The following is a 22,677-nucleotide window of genomic DNA, read 5'->3' as shown; positions in this document are numbered from 1 at the left end:
TCCATCCCCCCATCACCTGTCTCTCCTATAACTCCATTTGCATTCTATTCCATTTTACTTCCAACCTTACCACTTTTCATTTCTTTGCTGCACTTTCATGTTGGTCAATTCCCTCTTTCAATGACTTACTTTTGTAAAACGCCATGTGGGTTTATCGCTGGAGATGAGACAACATAAGTGCACTCCTTGCCACCTGTGCATGAACTAAATAACAGGTGTGCAGTGGCCAATCACCCACATGCTTCAAAAGCAGTGATATTTGGCCACTATTATGTTTCTTTTATGCAGTGGTTTATGAACTGAAGAGCCAGCAGCAAAGTTTCTACTTTCTGCAATTACTTGGTTAACAATACTTTAGTAACTGAAACATGAACAGTCTTGTCGAGGAACACTGCTGCTATAACTGCACCTTGATAGCTGAAGTCCACGTATATTGGAACAAAGCAAAGCAAGAACAGCCTGGACTCGGTAATGGGAACTGCTAGCTCCTACTTATCTTTCAATGCATGGAGCTGCATTTTAAAGCAGTATGGGGGCTAATGCTGAGTTCTATAAAGTATACCTCTGAAATTAAGGAAAGTGATTCCATTTGCTATAAAGAAAAAAAAAAAAGGAAAGAAGGTACATTGTTTTCAAAACCTTTAGAAGTACTCAAATCAGTAATTTACTTTTGTCCCTACCAGTGTGAACTCTGGCAATCTGTGTTCACCTTTCTTAAAGCTCTCAATATGTTCCACATATAATTCAAAGTCTCTGAGCTGAGGCTCCTTATTGGAATTACTATACGTTACCCCATTCACTGCCATTGTACAGACTGTCAAAATAGGTCAGGGTTAAACATGGTGGTCTTCTGAGAACATGACTTGTTTGCTTGGAATTTTGCTCATTGAAATTAGTTTACAAAAACTAAATTCATTCTTTTTGTTCTAGAAACTCAATATCATAGGAAACCAGAGAGATCCTTTTTAAAGTCCCAATGATGCTACAAGGAAACAATGTGAAAATCAGTTGTTTTTTCTGCCTAAGCATATAGAGTTCTCAGATATCTGTAGCCTCCTTAAAGTATGGCTTCTGAACTGGAATAGAGAGAGGAGGGCAGGGAAGCTGTCTTCCTTTCCCACCTTTCAAGATACAGGAAAGCCCAAACATGGCCCGCCCACCACATCCAACCTGTGCACAGCTCCCAGCCAGCAGTGGAGAAGCTTCAAACATGCACCACCATGGCTCAGCAGACATTAGGGAGAGCCACCCCACCCAGCAAAATAAGCCTACGCAGGTATACACTCTCACACGGCAGGCAGTGTCCTAAGCATTTTACACATATTAACTCAATGCTGAAAGGAACCCTCTTTGGTAGATACTATTATCTTGACTACATGGAGATGACAAAGCACAGAAAAATTAACTTGCCCAAGGTCAAGCAGCAAGTATGCAGCAGAGCCAGGTGTCAAACCGAGCAGTCTGGCCCCAGAATCCATGCTTTTAACTTAAACAGGGCTCACTTATTTATTATCAATAAGTGGCAGTATTATTTAATATGTAAAAAGTAACTTCTAAATCTTTTAGTCTTGAGTTTTTAACCAAGAATATATATTTCTCTGAAAATTTTTCTTTAGTTTATTGAAAGAATTTTTACAAAAGGAAACCAACAGAAGGGATCCAATTGCATTGTGAAATCCCAAGTCTCCATCCCTTTTTCCTGGTCTTTGTATACAAAGATGCTGCCTATTTAGCGTGTTCTGCTCTTCATTTTCTCTCTTGTCCGTTTTCCGGGTCTCTTCTGCAGAAAAGGAAACACCACATGTATTCACACAGCAGTTGGCCTTCTGCCCCAGGGTCAGGATACAGGGAAAGAAAGGGAAGGGGAGGGGCGGGGTGGGAGAGGAAGCTGCTCTGGCCCCTCACCTGCGCCCCCAGCTCACTTACATTTGATCCTTTCTTTCCAGGCCTCTTGAGGCCCTTGCCATGAGCTATCTTGGCCCGGAAGCCGGATACATCATCATAGCTCTCACGAGTGTTCCACTTGGAGCCTTTCTTCTTCCCACCATAACCAAACCTCTGGTTTTTATAGCGTCGCTTGGCACTGGGCCTGGAAAAAAGCGGTCTTACACGTTACCCTCAGCACTGCAAATCCTGATGAATGTAATGACCCAAGAATACCCTCAGTTTCCTATCTGTACAGGGACTACTGTACCTAGAATCTCATCCTTGGCCCTACATTTCTACTCTACAAACTCCCCAGGCAAGCTCATCTCTTTACAGTCTTAACCACCAAAGCAGGAAAACAAAGCAAGAATCAGGAAAAGACCCAGATATATCGTGTGGCTTTTACCACTTATCTTCAGAAACCTTTCTACTTACACTAAATCTTGCTAAATCATCCTCAGTTGTTTCAGCTCCTCTCAAGTATATTAAATGCAGTTAACATTCAGGTGCCATACATTTTAAAACTGGTCGTCCCACAGGAATCTCAATTCACCATATCCAAAGTCACACACGTCACATCCCTTCTAGACTGGTTTCAGCTCCTGTATCTATGTCCTAACTTGAGGCTGGTGGTCCTACCATCTACTCAGCCACCCACACTATGAACCTGGAGTGGGCCTTGATTCTTCCTTCTTTCATTTTCTACACCCAGCTCAGTTACTGAGACCTGCTAATTTAACCTCTTGAATATTTCTTCAACCCATTGTCTCTTCTCTACCCCCGTTAACATTTCTATGTCATTATCTTGTTCTCTGGACTTCTGTAACAGTCCCCGCCTCCCTCACTTACACAAGCAACACTGAAATATTTAAAATATGAACATGACCTGCTCGCTATTTTGAATAAAGCCCATCAGCGGCTCCCCACTGACTGCTGGATACAGCCCAGGCTCCTCACAAGGCCAACAAACACTGCCCTGTACTCGGCCCAGGTCCCCCCAGCTACACCACGCCACTCCTTGCCCACGCTGTATCCCTGTAACCGAATGCTGGCTGCTCTCATCTCTACGCTCCTGCTCATTAGTGTTCTTCTTTCTTCCCGAAACCCCGTGTCTCTCCCGTTCTCCTGGTTAATTCCTTCCTACTCATGCCTCAGACTAAGCTCAGGTGGACCCTCCTCCAGGAAGTCATCACCTGACCCTGACCCCTGGACCATGTCACATATTTCTAAAATGTGCTTCCAGACTACTATATCTAATGCCTCTATCACAGCATGTACTATATTATACAGAAATGACCATTTCCCCCAGGACGGGTGTCCAGAAATGCATAAAGGTAAACGAAAAGAACCAGTAATAATATCCAACATTATCCCTTTCAATCTTCCTAATATTAAGAGGCACTTACAATTTTCTCATTTTCATAGATAAGGAAATTAACATTTAGAAAGGTGAAGTAACCTGCTCAAAGCCACCCTCCTAATGAGCGGCAGAGTCCAGATGGGAACCTTAGGTCTGTACACTTAACCGTCACACGTGAGGAATCAACTTCTGAGTGTTCACTCAAAATGTGCCAAATCCTGAAATCGCCTCATTTTAAACTTCAAAGACTGATGTGGCTGAACGGGCCCATCACACGGCCTGTAGCTGAGGCCACACTCTCTGCACTGAGGTCACACTGTGAACTGTGGCCCTGCATGCACCACCACCAAAACAGAACCCGGCACCCATACCCCTTCTTCATCTGCTGGCCTTTGGCTCCTTCTTTCGTGCTCCGTGCGACAGGCTTCTGATCTCCCTCAAGGAAGTCCAGTTTATCAGAGAAGCCTGGGAGTGAAGAAGTACTTTGATCAGCACCATCACATTTTAAGAAAAGATTAAGCATCGAAAGAAGGATGTTACTTATGGAATTGGTATTAAGAGGCCCATCTTGCTCCCCACACCATTCCCAAACCTTAGGTCCAATAGTTCCCAATCAATCAAGCCTCTAGAGCACTACGTGTTTGTTAGAATTAGCAGGTACCCCTGCTCCTCTGCAGCCTTAGGAGAGAATATACTCACCTTTCTGATATTTCTTAATGGCACTCATCATGTGTGCTTTCTCCCGCTGCCGCTTCTGAAGAACTTCTGTTTGCACCTGGACGTGGACACAGGACTGTCAAACCCACTCCAAGCCGGCACTACAAGTGTCTACATTCTCTCAGTAGCCACGCTGTGACATTACCACCACCGCTGAACACTGACTATGTGCCACAACTACACTAAAGCTCTAAGTATATTCTCTATTTCTCGTCTCAACCACCCAGTGAAGTAGAAATTCTTATGACCCCGAAACTGAAGCACAGAGAGGTTACACAACTTGACTGAGTCACACACGAGAAAGTGCGGAGCTGAGATTCACACCCAGGCAGTCTGCACCCTTACCCCATGACAGAACCTGCCTACAAAACTGCACAAATCATGTTTATGTCTACATCCAATTCTCCCACTAATTATATTTGGGCAGATTAAATATCTAACCTACTGTTGCTAGGCATGAAAGTACCAACAGAGAAAACAATCTCCCTGAAAAACAAAGAAAAAAAGCTTTAAGGACAAAAAGAGATGATTAAACTCTAAGGCAGCACTCCTCCATCTCAACACTATGACAGCTGCGGCAGGATCACTGTGTGTGTTGGGGGGCACGGCCTGCCCTGGGCACCGTAGGGTGTTCAGCAGCCTCCCTGCCCTCTAGCCACTAGCTGCCAACAGGACGCTCCCCACCAGGACGCAACGACCAAAAATGTCTCCAGCATTGCCAAATGTTCCCTGGTAAGCAGAATTGTCCCCCACTGAGAAACACAGCCCTGAGGTTTCCTCACATTAGAAACAAGGGGCTAATGGACCCGACTAAGTTATTCTTTCCTTTGATAATTTAAGTTATGTTAAACCAATTGCCCAAGTCTTTGAGTTGATCTCAACCACCAACCACATCCATCCAATAGATCCACAGCTGCCCTTGTGCAGAGCCCAGGATGCTAATCTGCTCATACCCTGCTGAGGATCCATCAGGGAAATAACTGCAACTGTGGACGGCAGCTCAGCACCCAGATCACAAGTGTTTACGTCCAAAATGTTAACAAGGTCTTAACACCCATGCTGATCCTCTTTACAGTCATTTCTTCCCACAACCCTAAGTTTAGTTCCTGTCATCTTCCTTCTTAAGTAACCATGAAATAAATAAGGAAATCAAGGAAAGTTTCATGGTATATGCCTTCTGGCTTTACATTAGAACTCAGTCACAGTTCAAACATACTGGTGCCATTTTTTCTGATTGGATAACAATCAATAATATGATTGATTCCTTCAAGGACTTTATAATCATCTAGGCCAGTGATTCTCAAACCAGGATGTGTATTGGAAACATCTGAGAAGATTTAGGGGCAAGGGATGAAAACATACAGATTCCCAAAGTTCCCAAAGCCTAGAAATCTGTTTTGAAGTTTCCCCAGTTGACTGTGCTGTGAGGTCAGGTTGGGAAACCATTAATCTGGACCCAATTCTCTGCTGTACAGGTGTGCAAACTGCAGCCCAGAGAAGCGCATGACTTGCCGGTAGTGACCACACTACCTCTGGCTACACACAGGTGTCCAGGAGGGATTGTGCTCACGGACGCTAGCACCCATGCCACTGTGAAACAGTAAACACACGATGGAACACACACGGGGCACGGAACCAACACAGACCAAGCAATCTACTGACAAACACACTCGGCCCCGTCCCAAGCCCGCTCCTTTTCCTTCCCACCTTCTTTCCGTATTTCCTAAGTGCTCGCAGCTGCTTAGCCTTTTCCGACCTCTCCACGGCGACCTGTTTAGCCTGCAGCTTCTGCCGGATCTAAAACACAAAATATTATCAGCTTATATTATTTGAAAATGGGATGACGGCTGCTTAGGACGCACTGCAGCAGGGAGCAGTTATCCCCAGCTCTGCAAACTATGGGGCTCAGAGGGACCTTGTGAATCATCTACTTCAAGCCCTGCATTCTACACACAAGGACAATAAGGCCCACAGGCTGACCACTTTGTCCAAGACACCAAAAGTCTCACCCTTGCAACCAGGATATCAAAGCGACCTCCCTCCTCCCAGTGTGCTGTTTGATCCATTACGCAAAATGGCATGGTACCAGGAGAGAAGACTAACTTCTCTCCATCCCTACTGTCGGCAGACTGTGGTGAAACCAGTCTGCAGCTTCGGCCCCCTTCTCCAATACACCACATACACAATAAAAGCTCAAACAGATATCAGGTACCTAGCAGCATGCATTAAACATACACATTTCAGTTAAAGGATGAGCAGTTGTCAGTTTGAATGTGCAGAGATGGGTCTGGGCTCGTCTCTAGATTAGCTTCCCTGAGTACACTGAGAAAAGAAAATCCAGCTTGAGACCCAAGGGAATTATTTAGGTATATCTTGGATTAGATGTTGGTAATTCTCTGCCTCCCAAAGTTGAATGAGGGCAAATTCTACCTAACTCTAAATTATATCAAATCTGAGCCATATATTAATCCTTCATTTCACAGAAGAGGAAAACTGAGGCCCAGAGAAAGGTAACTGTCTACCAGTTATAGTGCTGCCCCCAGGCATTGGCAGGAAAGAACTATTGTCTTTTCCACGCATCATGCCATGACCAAACCAGTTAGGAAATGCATAAAGGCCATCTTTACTTCAGGGACCACACTTCTTACAGTACTTTCCTCCCCTTAACTGTTTAAATTAGGAAAATGTCACCCTTACATTTATCCAACTGGTGGCGATTGGCACGAATCTGATGTAGATAACTGAGATAATAATTGTCCACTGACAACCCATTCCCTATCAGTGGGCTTATGCCTATGTGTAAATGTTAAAGGAGATAAGCCAGCTGAATACACTTAAGTACAATGCCTCAGCTATCCAGAGAAAACCATTTCTGTTTCTCACCTTCTGCATCTGCTGATCAGACTTGGCCATCTCTGCAAAATAATCCGTGGGCCGCTTGGTAGGGACTTTGAGCTGATGGAGGCGGGGCAATACTGCAAGCACTGCTGCCTGGGCCTGACAGTAGCTGAGGATGTAGGACAAAAGTGTAAAATAAGCTAAGGGAGAGAGGCCTTACATCCTTTTCACTGCTCTCATGAGGCATCCAAGGTCAGGAGTCTCAACATCTGACCTCCACCAGCAAGAACACACACACAAACAAAAACAGTAATAAAACCTCATTAAGTTGATGGGAGAAATTGAGATGTACACTCTTTTTAAAAGGAGTGGGGAGTATTGCTAAAAATAAATTAGTAGTTTAAGAGAATGACCACTTTAGAAGTGCCCATTAACTTACAAACAAATGCTAATTACACATTCTTATTTGGTCACTAAGAAAAGCCTATATAAGGGCCTTCCATAAGCAAATTTTTGTTCTAATAATTAACTGCACACACACACACAAACTTTAAAACTGGGTATTTGAAAATAAACTGGACTTTAAATTGTGATTGCTGGACAAAGGGGCTCTTCTCTCAACCAGGGAGAATCTCCTAGCTCTTCAGTCCAAAGAAGCCTTCCTCCCTACACCCCGGCCTACGACACCTCTGAGGAGTACGGGCTCACGGCTTCCCCCTCTCCAGCACAAGAACCCACAACCTCTGCCACATTTGAAAACATACATACAAGCTCATCTCACGCTGAAAGTCATCTTCTGGATCAACAGCTTTCTGATCCTTGTTCTGAGATGTTGCCTGCGGTCCACGGATTGCCGGTACCGGACCCAGGGTCACATCAAGCCTTTCAACCCATTCCAGATCCCGCTTGAATTCAGCCAAACACTGCTTCAGGCCATTCTAGGAAATTCAGACACTAAGCTCGCAAGACAGTAACAGGCCAGTGGACGAAGAGCTAACCCCCAAGACCCCGACAGGTAGTTGACCCTCTTGGCAATACGCAGGTTGTGTCTTTCCTGGGACTAGAACGCAGCCTCCCGAGCACAACGGTGCCTCGCGCGCATCCCAAGTCCAGCACCCTCCAACCGGGCGCCCGAGCTCACCACGTCGTTCACGGCCTTCTTCGGCCCCTCTAGCACCACGTTGAGGCCTGGCTTCAGAAGCCCTCGGGAAAACGCCTCCTGCAACTACAGGGCACGATCGGCGGTCAGTACCGGGGAGTGAGGACCCCTCTCCTGCGCGCAGCCCCACGAGCTCGGATGACACCTACCTCTCTGTCTGTGACAAGGGGGTCGTCAGAATCCGAGTCCGAACCTGAGAGCGGGGGAGTGTCCATCTCGCAGCACGCACGTCCACACCCGCCGGAGGAAGCGAAGGCGCCCGAGGCCCCCGCGCCTGGAAAAGGGCTCCCCTCGTCGCCACCTCCGCCCGCTTTCAGCCCCCTGCCCTCCCGCCCGGTGCTCCACGTGGACTCGAACAGCACCAGCTCCCGAAAGCCCCCAGACGCAGCTGAACTTTCTGATAGGAGTTCCGCTTCCGGCTGCTGACACACTTCCGGTTTCCCGTTGCTATAGGAACCGCTCCGGCGTCTGTGAGTGCAGCGTTGCTTGGGATTCGTAGGCGTAGTACCCTGTATACACGCGTGCTCTGATGATCTAGAGAGCAGAAGCGACAGGTGGGAACGGTCCCTCGGGGTCGTCCGGAGGAGCAGGAAGCCACGAAGGCCAAAGGAAAGAGAAGAGGCAGGAGAGGGGTTGGGGGCGCGGGAGAAGGTTGCTGGGGGGAGGGGGCGGAGGAGGAGTCCAGGGGAGGATCTAGGGGCGTGTCGCGGGGGCGGGGACGGTAATGTGGGCGGGGTGACGCGCTTCTCCAGGCTCACCAGCTGCGCTGCATCTTCAGCGAAACTCCTAACTGGGACCATGTCCACTGTGGTAGCTCAGTCGCTGCATGTTTTTGGTCTTCGATCCCACGTGTCCAACAATGTGTTCTTCTTCGATGAACAGATCATTATATTTCCTTCAGGAAATCACTGTGTGAAGTACAATGTGGATCAGAAGTGGCAAAAATTCATTCCAGGTAAAACGCTTTCCAATCTGACGCATACATAACCGTGTATGCCAAATATAACCCCATAATACCGACACGACGATTGAAAGGAAACTTTTTTGGCCAACTTGAATATATATATAGTTCTATAAATGTAGAAGAAATACATGTCTACTTGCCTTATTTAATGTATAGATTAATGAATCATACATAGTTAAAATCACATGTAAAATCATGTTAATTTAAAAGTACGTTTTTTCACTGTGATTTAATGAAAAAATTCTTTTAAAGAGTTTCATGCATCTTCAGTCTCATTGTCTTTGTCGTCACCAGGGCCACTTTTTGAGTTTTCTAACAGTTTTCCAGAGTACACCACTTTCATGACAGCACCTTTTGAACCCATGTATGGTGAAGACACTGGAGATTTCAGCCCAAGTCACACATAACCGTCTGTATACTGTAACATTTGGTTTCGTTTGCATTGGTGCTGCTAATAATATACATGATTTCCACAGCTTAACCACCTACTCTCTTTTTCCACTCTTTTTTGCACTCAACATGTTTTATTGTGACTTGCATACAAAAGACTGTGCACTACATATATGTAATATTTAAAGAACTATAATAAAATGAAGATCTGTGAACCCACCAACAGGAGAGTAAATAGAACATTACCAGTTCCAGTGTTTCTCCCTGACTTCATTCTTCTCACACATGCAGACTCTCACTCCATCCTGGACTTTGTAATTATTCCCTTATTTCTCTACGTAATTTTACCACATCTCTATCTGTGTGGCCTTATGTAAGGTATCCTTTTTGTTTGTGCTCTTCACCAACTTTATATAAATGTAACCATAGTGTATGTATTCTGTGACTTGCTTCTTTTTTTCAACGACATACTTTTGACATTCATGCATCTTGATACATATTAAGTGAGTTCATTTTATTACTCATAGGACTCTAATTCTCAAGTATATTTATCCATTCTAGTGTTGATGGACATTTGGGAATGAACTTTTTTTGCTATTTCAAATGATGCCACTATAAACATTCTTGCACATGTGTACTTATCCACTTGTGCAGAGATTCTCCAGGGCACACACCAGGACTAAAATTACTGGGTAATGTGGCAGTACCAATTCACACTGCCATTCCTCCACAACCTCACCCCCATTTGCTATCTTTCTAGTTTCTATTTCCTAATTTTTGCTCATCTGATGCTTAAGAAAGGGCATCTTATTGTGGTTTTAATGTGCATTTATCTAGTACAAATGAGGACGAATAACTTTTCACACGGTTAAGGGGCTACTCATTCTGTGAAATGTCTAAAGTCTTTTATCCATATTCTGTGTTTTCTGGGGGTAATTTTCTTACTGATTTATGGGCACACTTTATAGTTTATGCTAATGCTTTGTCAGATATATATATATATTTTATATATATATATATATATATATATATATATATAAAGCAAATAATTTCTCCCAGTTTGAGGCTTGTGTTTTCTTCCTCCTTATGGTATGATGGACAGAAATTCTTAGTTTTAATGAAGTCAAATGTGTCAACTTTTTCCTTTTGTGTCTTGTTAAGGAATCATCCCTTACCCCAAGCTTATTCTCCTGTATTATCTCTTTGGTGCTCTACACATTTGCCTCTCACCTTTTAGGCTCTGGGTTAGGAGGGTGCTGAGTGTGTTAGGGGAATAGCAAGGAGGCCAGTGTGGCTGGAGTGGAGTAAATGGAGGAGGAGTGAGAGGTGAGGCAGAGTAATGGGAGCAACGTCACATGGGCTTTGAGGTCAAGGGCTCCTACTCTGAGTGAAGTGAGAAGCCAGCAGGGGTGGGGGGGTGGGGGCGGGGGGTGAGGGGGGATTCTGAGCAGAGTGACATGATCTGACTTATGTTTCAACAGGTTCCTTCTGGCTACTGTACAGAGAATAGATTTAAGGAGGGGCAAGGGAGGAATCAGGAGACCAGCTGAGAGACCATTGCTATTAATATAATCCAGCTGAGAGAACATGGTGGCTCGCAGCAGGTGGCAGGCAATAGGGTGGTGAAAAGAGATCAAAGCCTGCCTGTATTTTGAAGGTGAAGGTGACAGGTTTCCTCATAGACCTGATGTAGGTGGAAGAGAAAAGGAAAAAGCAAGGGTTTTGGCCTGAGCAACCAGAAGGATGGAGTTGCTGCTAACTGAAGCAGGAAAGACTTCAGAATGAGCAGGCTTTGTGGAGCGTATCAGGAGGTTAGTTTTTGACATGGGAAGACTGAGATGCCTGCTAAATATGCAGATGGGATCCTAAGCAAGCACTTTGATGTCAGGTTTGGGTTCAAGAGAGAGAGAGGTCCAGGCTGGTGATAGAAATTTGAGGGTCATCAGCATGGAGGTGAAATATTAGGTCCTTAGAATGGATTGGATCCCCCAAGGAGTGAATATGTTTATGAAAGAGAAGTTGAAAGATTGGGCTCTGGGGCCCTCCGACATATAGTGCCAGGGAAATGAGGAACAACCTGCAAAAGAGTCTTTGGAGGAGTAGCCAGAAAGATAAGAGGAAATCCATGCAAGAGGTGAACGTATTTCAAGGAGGAATCAGTCACTGACTGGGTTAAAACAATGAGAAAGCATTTACAGACTCTGCAGTCAGCGTATATTGGTGGCAGGCGCTGGTGATTGAAAGAATGAATAAGCAAGAAAGCCAGACCAGGAGCTCTCAGTATTGTAGTGGAGACAGGTATGTATTCAAATGAGCGGGACTATGTAAATGAGCAGCACACCTGCTAGGCCAAGTACAGCCCTGGTACAAAAGCGCAGAGGAAGGAGTGAACTGTTGCCCTTTCCGTCCTCCAGGCAATCTCATCTATGTGCACACTTTAAACTCCACACCGTGACTTTTTAAAAAATTTTTTTCTAAAGGCCAAAAGTAAATATTTCTTTTATTGTTTTATACAGTGTTTGTTTGTATACCAACTTTTTGTTAACTGTTCCTTCTTGTTTCTCCGCCTTCCTTTCTTTTTTTCTTTTTTTAAATTTTTACTGGGGTATAATTGATTTACAATGTTGTGTTAGTTTCAGGTGTACAGCAAAGTGAATCTGTTATACAAATACATATATCCACTCTTGTTTAGATTCTTTTCCCATATAGGCCAATACAGAGTACTGAGTGGAGTTCCCTGTGCTATACAGTAGGTCCTTATTAGTTATCTATTTTATATATAGTGGTGTGTATGTATCAATCCCAGTCTTCCAAATGATCCCTCCCTCTGCCTTACCCCTCAGTAACCATAAGTTTATTTTCTATATCTGTAACTCTATTTCAGTTTTATAGATAAGTTCATTTGTAGCCTTTTTTTAGATTCCACATATAAGCGATATCATATGTTATTTATCTTTCTCTATCTGACTTATTTCATTCAGTATGAGAATCTATAGGTCCATCCATGTTGCAGCAAATGGCATGATTTTGTTCTTTTTTATGGATGAGTAATATTCCATTGTATATATGCACCACATCTTCTTTATCCATTCCTCTCTCTATGGACATTTAGGTTACTTCCATGTCTTGGCTATTGTGATAGTGCTACAGTGAACATTGAGGTGCACATATCTTTTCCAGTTATGGTTTTCTCCAGTTATATGCCCAGGGTGGGATTGCTGGATCATATGGTAACTCTATTTTCAGTTTTTTAAGGAACCTCCATACTGTTCTCCATACTGGCTGTACCCGTTTGCATTCCCACCAACAGTGTAGGAGGGTTCCTTCTCTCCACACCCTCTCCAGCGTTTACTGTTTGCAGATTATTTTTTAACATCTTTATTGGGGTATAATTGCTTTACAATGATGTGTTAGTTTCTGCTGTATAACAAAGTGAAACAGCTATATGTATACATATATCCCCATATCTCCTGCCTCTTGCGTCTCCCACCCACCCTCCCTATCCCACCCTCTAGGTGGTCACAAAGCACCAAGCTGATCTCCCTGTGCTATGCGGCTGCTTCCCACTAGCTATCTATTTTACATTTGGTAGTGTATATATGTTCATGCCACTCTCTCACTTCGTCCCAGCTTACCCTTCCACCTCCCTGTGTCCTCAAGTCCATTCTCTACATCTGCGTCTTTATTCTTATCCTGCCCTTCTTCAGTTCTTCAGAGCCATTTTTTCTTTTTCTAGATTCCATATATATGTGTTAGCATACGGTATTTGTCTTTCTCTTTCTGACTTACTTCACTCTGTATGACAGACTCTAGGTCCATCCACCTCACTACCAATAACTCAATTTCGTTTCTTTTTATGGCTGAGTAATATTCCATTGTATATATGCACCACATCTTCTTTATCCATTCATCTGTCGATGGACACTTAGGTTGCTTCCATGTCCTGGCTACTGTAAATAAAGCTGCAATGAACACTGTGGTACTTGACTCTTTTTGAATTATGGTTTTCTCAGGGTATATGCCCAGTAGTGGGATTGCTGTGTCATATGGTAGTTCTATTTTTAGTTTTTTAAGGAACCTCCTTACTGTTCTCCATAGTGGCTGTATCAATTTACATTCCCACCAACAGTGCAAGAGGGTTCCTTTTTCTCTACACCCTCTCCAGCATTTATTGTTTGCAGATTTTTTGATGATGGCCATTCTGACTGGTGTGAGGTGATACCTCACTGTAGTTTTGATTTGCATTTCTCTAATAATTGGTGATGTTGAGCAGCTTTTCTTGTGCCTCTTGGCCATCTGTATGTCTTTGAAGAAATGTCTATTTAGATCTTCTGCCCATTTTTTGATTGGGTTGTTTGTTTTTTTGCTGTTGAGCTGCTGTTTATATATTTTGGAGATTAATCCCTTGTTGACTGTTTCATTTGCAAATATTTTCTCCCATTCTGAGGGTTTTCTTTTCTTTTTGTTTATGGTTTCCTTTGCTGTGCAAAAGCTTTTAAGTTTAATTAGGTCCCATTTGTTTATTTTTGTTTTTATTTTCATTACTCTAGGAGGTGGATTGAAAAAGATTTTGTTGCAACTTATGTCAGAAGTGTTTTCCTCTAAAAGTTTTTTTAGTATCTGGCCTTACATTTAGGTCTTTAATCCATTTTGAGTTTATTTTTGTGTATAGTGTTAGGGTGTGTTCTAATTTCATTCGTTTACATGTAACTCTCCAGTTTTCCCAGCACCACTTATTGAAGAGCCTGTCTTTTCTCTGTTGTATATTCTTGCCTCCTTTGCCATAGATTAGGTGACCATAAGTGCATGGGTTTATCTCTGGACTTTCTATCCTGTTCCATTGATCTATATTTCTGTTTTTGTGCCAGTACCATACTGTTTTGATGACTGTAGCTTTGTAGTATAGTCTGAAGTCAGGGAGCCTGATTCCTCCAGCTCTGTTTTTCTTTCTCAAGATTGCTTTGGCTATTTGTGGTCTTTTGTGTTTCCATACAAATTGTAAAAATTTTCGGTTCTAATTCTGTGAAAAATGCCATTGGTAATTTGATAGGGATTGCATTGAATATGTAGATTCCTTTGGGTAGTATAGTCATTGTCACAATATTGATTCTTCCAATCCAAGAACATAGTATGTCTCTCCATCTGTTTGCGTCATCTTTTATTTCTTTCATCAATATCTTATAGCCCCATGACTTTTATCTCAAATCTATATTTCAGTCCAAACATCTCCCCCAGCTTTCATCATATCCAGCTGCCTGCTAGACCTCTTTAAAGTTCTGCAGTATGTACCTCACACACAATATATCCAGAATGGAATTTATCATTTCCTTTTTTCTCCCTCTTTCCTTAAGAGCCTACTATGCCAGCTATCCAAACACATGATAAGGATATGATTACAAAAATAATCTAGTCCTAGTATAAATATCCCAGAACCCAGTAATACACACATAAATGAACACAATGGATAAATGAATTTAATACAACATAAAGGTGGCATTAGTAGTTAGTGCTGGAATAACCAGTTAGGTATTGATGTTTGGGAAAGGGGAGTCACCATGAACCTGAGATGGATTAAAGACTTCAGTGCAAAAAAATAAATAACTAAATAAGAAATCATAAAAAACTGAAAGCAAATAAGCATGATTAAATCAGAAATATTTGCATGGGCTATTTTCAGTGAAAAACAGTGGACGTGACCTTCACCATGGCCCCTAGCTCCCTTAGCCTGTGTTCCATCTCCGTTGTCACCACCACTCCCATCACCAAACCAGAAACCTAAATGTCATTCATTGCTCCTCTCTCTCCATCAGCCCCTCACCCCACCTTCACTGAGTCCTCCTGGTTTTACCCCTTAGCATTTCTCTAACCTCCTGTTCCCATCGCCCCTACTGCCTTCCTGTTGCTCATTGCTGCCATGTGTCCCGGTTTTTGAAATAACATGCTGAAGTTTCCTTCCCTCCAGGATTGTCTTCCATACAGTTGCCAGAGGGATCTTTCTACAACACACATTGGACCTTCCTAAAATTTCCCAGGGCCTTCCCATTGGCCTCCCTGGTAAAGTCCAAACTCTCATGCAAGGCTCTCAGTGACCCAAACCCTGGGTTCTTCTCAGAGGTGCAGGTATTCTCTGCAGCCCTTCCAGAGAAGCCCGCGGGCTGGTCCAACTTGCTGCGGCTTGTGTGACACAGCAGCATGGAGTCCAACGTGTCACTTTCTAGCACAGCTTCCCCTGCCTCTCTCACCCGCCCCGCCCGGGGCTTGTATCAGGCCAAATTACTGTGAGGCACAGCCTGGGGCCCGTGATGCTTTTAGGGACCCAAGAAAATATTTTAATTTATTTTAAAATCAGGGAAAAATGAATATAATACTAGTGAATCTAGCATGGATTATATTCTTCTTTAAACCAATGAGTCATAAAGTATAATTTTTACCATATTTTAATGGAGGAAGGGGCCCATGAAAGCAGAAGTGCCTAGGGCCCATGAAAATTATAACGCAGACCTGATTACATTACCCAAATAAAGCATTTGCAGTTTAATCTTTACATCAGGCTCTGCTCTCTAGAGGCCGATGGACTTCATTCTCATGCTTGTTACCTCATGGACAAGAAGAGTGCTTGACCACCAGATATCGCCTCTTTATTCCTGAAAAATGGATACAATGCATCCCTCCTGGTTTCGAAGGAAGCACGGGCTTTACCATAAAGCCCATTCAGCAGACCTCTGCATCTGTCTCTCAGCCAGAATGTCACATAGATCACTTAACTGCAAGGGAGGCTGAGGAATCTAGTGGTTAGCGTCCCAGCCTGGAAAGTGGAGGAAGAGTATTGAGTGCTGACTGCTCAGGGCATAAAGGCCTCTGATCTGACCCTACTGCATGCTCCAGACCCATCTTTGGTCACCCCTGGCTCACAGGGGATGCTCAGCCATCTCCCACCATGTGCAGTTCCCCCTCCATCTATACCCTTTCTCACATCCACACCTTTGCCCTTCCTGACGTGCCCCACCCCCCCCCCCCCCCCCCCCTTCATCTTCCTTCAGGAATCCTTCCCTGACTTATCCTCCCACCACGGCCTCAGTGAGGTGCCCATCCTAGTTATTTTCATAATAGCCCAGACACAGTTGCCCCGAGGGACACAGGGATTGACAATGACCTATTGCTGCACTTTTCTCCTCTTGCCTCGGCAGTGCCCACCACGGTGCCTGGTTCATGCTGAATCTTGGTGAATGCATGATCTCCCCTCACCAGCCCCTCTCCTTTGTTTGCAGGCTCAGACAAGAGTCAGGGCATGTTGGCCTTGTCCATCAGTCCCAATCGGCGATACCTCGCTATCTCCGAGACTGTGCAAGAAAAACCCGTCATCACCATTTATGAACTGTCAGCCGTTCCTTGCCGAAAGCGCAAAGTCCTTAATAATTTTGACTTCCCAGTTCAGAAGTTCATTTGCATGGCTTTTTCTCCAGACTCCAAATACCTCTTGACCCAGACCTCACCTCCAGAGTCAAACCTTGTTTATTGGCTGTGGGAAAAACAGAAAGTAATGGCCATCGTTAGAACTGATACTCAGAACAATGCTGTCTACCAGGTACCACCCAGCACGAGAAGTATGGTGCAAATTATTAAAAAATAGTACAAGCTGTCCCTCATTAAATGCTTTTTCTGTGTCAGGAATAGTGCTAATTTCTTAAAATGCATTTTAAAATTTGCCTCACAACACCATAAAAGGTATGCATAATTATTGTCTCTGTTTTATTTATTTATTTTAAATTTATTTATTTTTGGCTGTGTTGGGTCTTCGTTTCTGTGTGAGGGCTTTCTCTATTTGCGGCAAGCGGGGGCCACTCTTCATCGCGGTGTGCGGGCCTCTCACTATCGTGGCCTCTTTTGTTGCTGAGCATGGGTTCCAGACGCGCAGGCTCAGTAGTTGTGGCTCACGGGCCTAGTTGCTCCGCGGCATGTGGGATCTTCCCAGACCAGGGCCCGAACCCGTATCCCCTGCATTGGCAGGCGGATTCTCAACCACTGCGCCACCAGGGAAGCCCCTATTGTCTCTGTTTTAAAGATGAAGGAACTGAGGCTCCAAGGACTTAGCAGAGCCAGGGCTCCCTGATTCCAGGGACTGTGTTCTTCACTTTGGCCCAGAACTGCTTTCTGGTCCCAGGTCAAGCCCAGAGGCAGGTTGATCAAACTTGCTGTCTCTCCCTGATCCTGGCCTCTTCCGGGCAGCATTGCGGGGCAGTGGGAAGACTTCAGGAAGGTGGTGTGAAGTGGTAGGTCTTTAGGAAGCTGTCCATGAAATCGCACTTACGTGGGGAGCAGAAGTTTCTATCGTGGTTTGAGGGCAAAATGAAGAGGATGTGTCGGGGGGCTGGTTGGGGCCCAAGGAGGCTTTTCTTGGAGCAGTCAACCTGGTCTAGGATCTAGTGCTCAGTTTGCCAAGTCCAAGCACTCAGTTCTGTTCACGTTCAGAGATATTTGCTAGTCAGCATCTCAGGCACAGACTCCGTTATTCTCACAAGAGTCTGGCTTGTGAACCAGCATGTCACAACCAGAACACACAGCATTTATCCAGTGTATTTCCTCCCTGGTAACAGAGTCCTTGGGAGATGAAATTAGTAGTCAGAAGGTTGCTTGCTGATCACGGAATCAGAGCAAAGGCAGGTAGAGCCCGAAGATTATTTCACCCAGGTCACAGTAAGGCATGATATGGCATCCTATTCAGAGCAGGGAGCACTTCCTCTCAAACAGATCCAGGAAACATTCATTGGATGCCCGCGCTGAACCCGGCACTGGGGATACAGAGATGAAAAAGCCACAGCCCCACCAGGTGCTCACCATCCAGTGGAGGTGACAGGTTGACTGCCCATGACTGCGCATTGAGATGAGGGTAGAGATAAAGGAAGTTTAGTCCCTGACATGTGGTTCCTTTGCCCTGAACAGGGCACGTAAACCTGCCAAACCCTCATTTTATGCTTCCAACTGAGCCTTCATTCCATTTTGTTGGCACAGAGTTTGGTGATTGTCAAGACCTGCTCATCTTGCTTTTTGGCCTTTGTCAGATGACTTTTGAAGGTTTCCTAGGTTAAAGACTCATGGGCTGTACAAATACAATGGATATAGATCTGTCCTCTTGTCAAATATGGTCTTAAAATTATATGATTTAGTGACATTTAAAAGATCCTATGAGCTACCTGGGATAACTCGTAATTAGTAAAATGGGAAATAATGCCATCAAGTTTAGTTTTATGTATCTTTTTCTTTAATTCCTTCCCACTTTACAGGTGAGCTTCAATCCCCAGGATAACACTCAGATTTGTGTCACTGGAAATGGGATGTTTAAGCTTCTCCGTTTTGCTGAGGGAACCTTGAAGCAAACTAATTTTCAGAGGGGAGAACCCCAAAACTATCTCGCCCACACTTGGGTGTCTGATGACAAGATTGTTGCTGGCACTGATACAGGCAGGCTCTTCCTCTTTGAGTCTGGAGATCAACGCTGGGAGACAAGTATCATGGTCAGGGAGCCCACCAGCGAGATGAAGAACCTGGGGGTGATCCAGGAATCCGAGAGGTAACGGCTCCCTCTGGGCAGGAGCTCTTGGAAAAATACACTCATCATGGTAATAGCATTACACCAAAAACAGCATTCCTTAAAAATCACTCCTATCCCCTCTACCTTAAAAATCAACGCTTTTCATTTTCCCTCTGTCTTTCTAGTGTTCTTCCATATTCAAGCACAAATTTGAAAGTTATGACCGTAACCTAGATACAATCCTTTTTATTTTTATACCTAATCTCATTTTATAAACGTTTTAGTATGATGTCTTCAAAACAACAGATTTTCAAAAATATGTTTTCTAATGGCTGCCTAATTTACTGAATCAATTAAATAAAAATGTCCACCAAGCCCTTGCAGTGTGCAAGGCATCTTGCTAGGTGCTGGGGACACAGGTCCATCGGACCTTACAATTCAGTGGGAGGCACCAGACCAACAAGGAAGTTCAAGGAAATGTTGTCGGTCAATCTGACAAAGCATATGGGCTAAAGTGGGGGGTCAGGATAGAGCTGTCTATTTCACCTCTACTGCAACCAATAACAGTCGTATCTCACCCATATTGGAAAGTACCATTGTGTGTTCTAGACACTGCCTTAAGCACTTTATATATATCCTCATTTGAGCCTTACCCTAAAAAGTATATATTATTATCATGCCCGTTTTATAGATGAGGAAACTGAGGCTCAAAGAGGTTAAGTGCCTCACCCAGTATCACAGCACTGTTAAATGACAGGTCAGGATTCAAACCCAGACCTGTCTGACCCCAGAGCCTGAGCCCTCAACCACAATGGCACACTGTAGATGCCTCTTCCTCAGTGACTTTGCTTTCACCCATTTTCACCACCCTCCATGCCACTGACATCTCCTTTTTTTATCGTGATTATGTTGAGAACTTCCTAATAAGACCATATGCCCTCCAGTTTTCTGGGTTCACCATCCTTCAGTGGGTCCAGGGCTCCAAGAATAAAGCTCAGACTCCTGAGCCTGGCCCACATGTCCCTGCTGCTCGGACCCTTCTTTACATCTGCAGCATCAGCTCTTACCCCTGTCTACCGCACATGCCTCGTGTACTCTCCTGCTTCTGGGCTTGGTCTGCCCCCACCCCGACCCCACTCCCCCGGACATAGACACATGCCTGACACAGTCCTCTTTGTCCTTCACTTCTCAGCTGGGAGCTCTCAGCCTCTGCTCATCTCAAATAGGTGGTGCTCCTCTGTAACTGTCCTCAGAAAACCCTCGTTAGCTGCTGACTGGTTGCTCCCATCCTACTCAGCTGCCCTTAACAGTCCTTATCACATGCCCCCTAGACCATCAGCTTCTCAGGGCAGAAACTGTGTCAACTTATTTACCATTGTTTCACAGAGCTGTTAACACAGCATAACTCCAGTAAATGTTATATGAATGAATGAATGAATGAGTGAATGAATGAAAGAGAAACAATGGAAGGAAGGGAGGAAGGAGAAGGGAGGCAGGGAGGAAATGGAAACCTGGATTCAAATCTCAGCTCTTGGGACTTCCCTGGTGGTCTAGTGGTTAGGACTCCACGCTTCAACTGCAGGGGGCACAGGTTTCATCCCTGGTCAGGGAACTAAGATCCCACATGCCTTGCAACAAGGCCAAAACAAAAAACAAAACAAAACAAAAAAACCCAAGTCTCAGCTCTTCCCTTTACTAATTTTGTGACCTTGGAAACAACCCCTCTGAGCCACTTTTTTCCAAACAACAAAATGAATATGATAATAACAATGAAAACAGTGACCACACAGGTTTGCGAGACTTCCACATAAATGCACAACCTTCCATCTTCCATGGAGCTCAGGTAGCATTCCCAGCCAAAGGGGAGCATTTGGGCCGTGGGAAAGGGGCTCACGCTGGTTTCTCCCACACCCAAGGACAGCCCTTCTTTCTCATCCCTAGCAGGATTCATCTCCTTGGAATCGTCTCTGTTATCTTTACATGCTGTCTTCTTTTCCAGCCTGATCGAATTTCCAACAATCACCTCCCCAGTCCCTTCCTACAAGCAGGTCGTGATGGCCAGTAGCCACCACCAGCTGTCCCTGCCCCAGGTATCTGCCATCGCAGCCTATTCCAAGGGATTTGCCTGCTCTGCTGGGCCAGGGAGAGTTCTACTGTTTGAGAAGATAGAAGAGAAGGAGTTTTACCGTGAGAGCAGGGAAATCCGGGTAAGGAGGGGAGGAAGAAGCAATACTGAGATCCAACTGGCATTTGTTCTCTGACAGCAGAGCACTGACAGGGCATCTGGTGCGGGGAGAGGGGCTGAGGGCTGAGCCATTTGTCCTGAGGGGAGTTTTAGGATGGGTTGGACAGAATTGGGGTATAGAATTAAGGAGATCCAGATCTGACTCCTGGGAGAGGGCTTTGGCAAATTCTATTTTCTCTTTGAAGTTCAGTGTTCCCATAATGTATATTGATATTTAATGTCAAGAAAACTACCTGGTACACAGCAAGCATTCAGTAAATATTTGGGGAATAAGTGACACAAACTGTTGTGGAGAGAGAGCTTATCTGGTTGCGGAAGAACCAGGAAGGCTTCAAGGTGTTTGAGGATAATCTTTGAGGAAGGGTCGTAGAGGAAGAAACAGATCAGGGATTCCAGGTGAAAGGAACAAAATTAAGCAAAGGCACCACTGACAGGGAGCAGGTGGTGTGTTTGTGAGACACCTGTTGCCCCGTGGAAGAGCCTGAAGTCACTTGAAGGGAAAGAGAGGAGCTAAGGCTGGTGAAAGATGGCAAAGCCAGCCTGAGGAGTGTGTATGTACGTCGGCAGGCATCCTGTTTTCAGCAAAGAAGCATTATGCTTCAGAAAAGTAATCTATCTGCCTGTGATGCATGGTGCGGGCCATTCGGGGGCATTGGATATGAAGTGGTTAAATACACGATGAATGAGTTAGACTTGACTCTGAGGTTTACTGGCTGAGTGACTTCACATGAGTTGCTGAATCTAGCAAACCTGTGTCTCTTTGTTAAGGAACTAGCCTATCCCTTGTGGTTATCGAAAGGATTAAACGACATCTCTGTAATCACTGATGCAGTGCCTGTGCTTAATAAATGATACAAGTTATTATTGCCACCGTTAGGAATCAGTTCTGAGACTTTTTTGTTACTGAAGCAAAAAGGCAGCGAGGTCTAGGATCACAGCAGTGGGAAGCCGACAGAGCCTTTGTGAAGGTTAAGTCTGTAGGACGTTCCCTGAGCAGATGTGGGAGGCCAGAGATAAGGAGCTCTCAGGGAAGATGCCCAGGCTCTGTGCTGGATGCTGGGAAAGGATGCCACGGCACGAAAACTGGAGGTGAGAGCAAGGTGGGTGGGGACTCGGGGGGACCACTGTGAGTTTACTTTGCCTATAAAACAGGTCATTCTTTTGTGTGTTTATTCATTTAACAAATATTTATTGAGTGTTTACTATGTGCCAGGCTCTATGCTCGGGGCTGGGATACAGATGAGAAGTAACCACACTAAGACTTGCCCTTAGAACTCAGTCAACAAGTAAACAAACAAATATGAACAGATTGTTGGATGAGATCCATTCTGTGAAGAAAATAAAGCCAGGAAAGGACGGGGTGCAAGAGGGGCTTCTGTTCTAGAGAGAGTGACCTGGGGAGGCCTCACTGAGGAATGTTGACATTTGACCAGAGACAAGGATAAAATGAAGCAGTTGGATATGTGGTTTAGACCTTGGGAGTGAGATCGATATATCCACCACACACACACACACACACACACACACACACACACACACACACACACAC

The 22,677-nt window shown here is 44.6% G+C and overlaps 2 protein-coding genes across 2 annotated transcripts in view; one reads left to right on the top strand and one right to left on the bottom strand.

Moving 5' to 3' along the window:
* Positions 1–1,593: 1,593 nt before the first annotated feature.
* EBNA1BP2 (EBNA1 binding protein 2) lies at positions 1,594–8,421 on the bottom strand. Its single transcript, XM_029230851.1, has 9 exons — positions 8,150–8,421; positions 7,983–8,066; positions 7,610–7,779; positions 6,887–7,010; positions 5,711–5,800; positions 3,986–4,061; positions 3,658–3,751; positions 1,927–2,089; positions 1,594–1,780 (listed from the first exon to the last, which is right to left on the bottom strand). The coding sequence occupies exons 1-9, from the start codon at positions 8,213–8,215 to the stop codon at positions 1,730–1,732; spliced, it is 918 nt and encodes a 305-aa protein (XP_029086684.1). The 5' UTR covers positions 8,216–8,421; the 3' UTR covers positions 1,594–1,729.
* Positions 8,422–8,798: 377 nt separating this feature from the next.
* CFAP57 (cilia and flagella associated protein 57) overlaps positions 8,799–22,677 on the top strand; it is a 76,336-nt gene continuing 62,457 nt past the window's right edge. Inside the window, exons 1-4 of the mRNA XM_029230849.1 lie at positions 8,799–8,955; positions 16,623–16,939; positions 18,636–18,922; positions 20,883–21,090. Of these exons, the coding sequence (XP_029086682.1) occupies positions 8,799–8,955; positions 16,623–16,939; positions 18,636–18,922; positions 20,883–21,090 (969 nt within the window). The remainder of the gene's footprint in view (positions 8,956–16,622; positions 16,940–18,635; positions 18,923–20,882; positions 21,091–22,677) is intronic.

The sequence above is a fragment of the Monodon monoceros genome, unplaced genomic scaffold (genome assembly GCF_005190385.1).
Source record: "Monodon monoceros isolate NGI ecotype Baffin Bay Population unplaced genomic scaffold, NGI_Narwhal_1 Super_Scaffold_18, whole genome shotgun sequence".
In the NCBI taxonomy this organism is placed as follows: Eukaryota; Metazoa; Chordata; class Mammalia; order Artiodactyla; family Monodontidae; genus Monodon; species Monodon monoceros.
Note: the sequence above shows the minus strand (reverse complement) of the source record. Positions and strands in the feature narration are given on the sequence as shown.

Excerpts from the sequence above, each read along its gene's own strand:
- EBNA1BP2 (XM_029230851.1), bottom strand. The coding sequence starts at position 8,215 with ATGGACACTCCCCCGCTCTCAGGTTCGGACTCGGATTCTGACGACCCC. Across the intron at positions 4,062-5,710 it reads TTAGGAAATACGGAAAGAAG|GTGCAAACAGAAGTTCTTCA; the intron begins GTGGGAAGGAAA and ends GTCCACGTCCAG. Across the intron at positions 1,781-1,926 it reads CTGGAAAGAAAGGATCAAAT|AAGAGACCCGGAAAACGGAC; the intron begins GTAAGTGAGCTG and ends CCTTTTCTGCAG.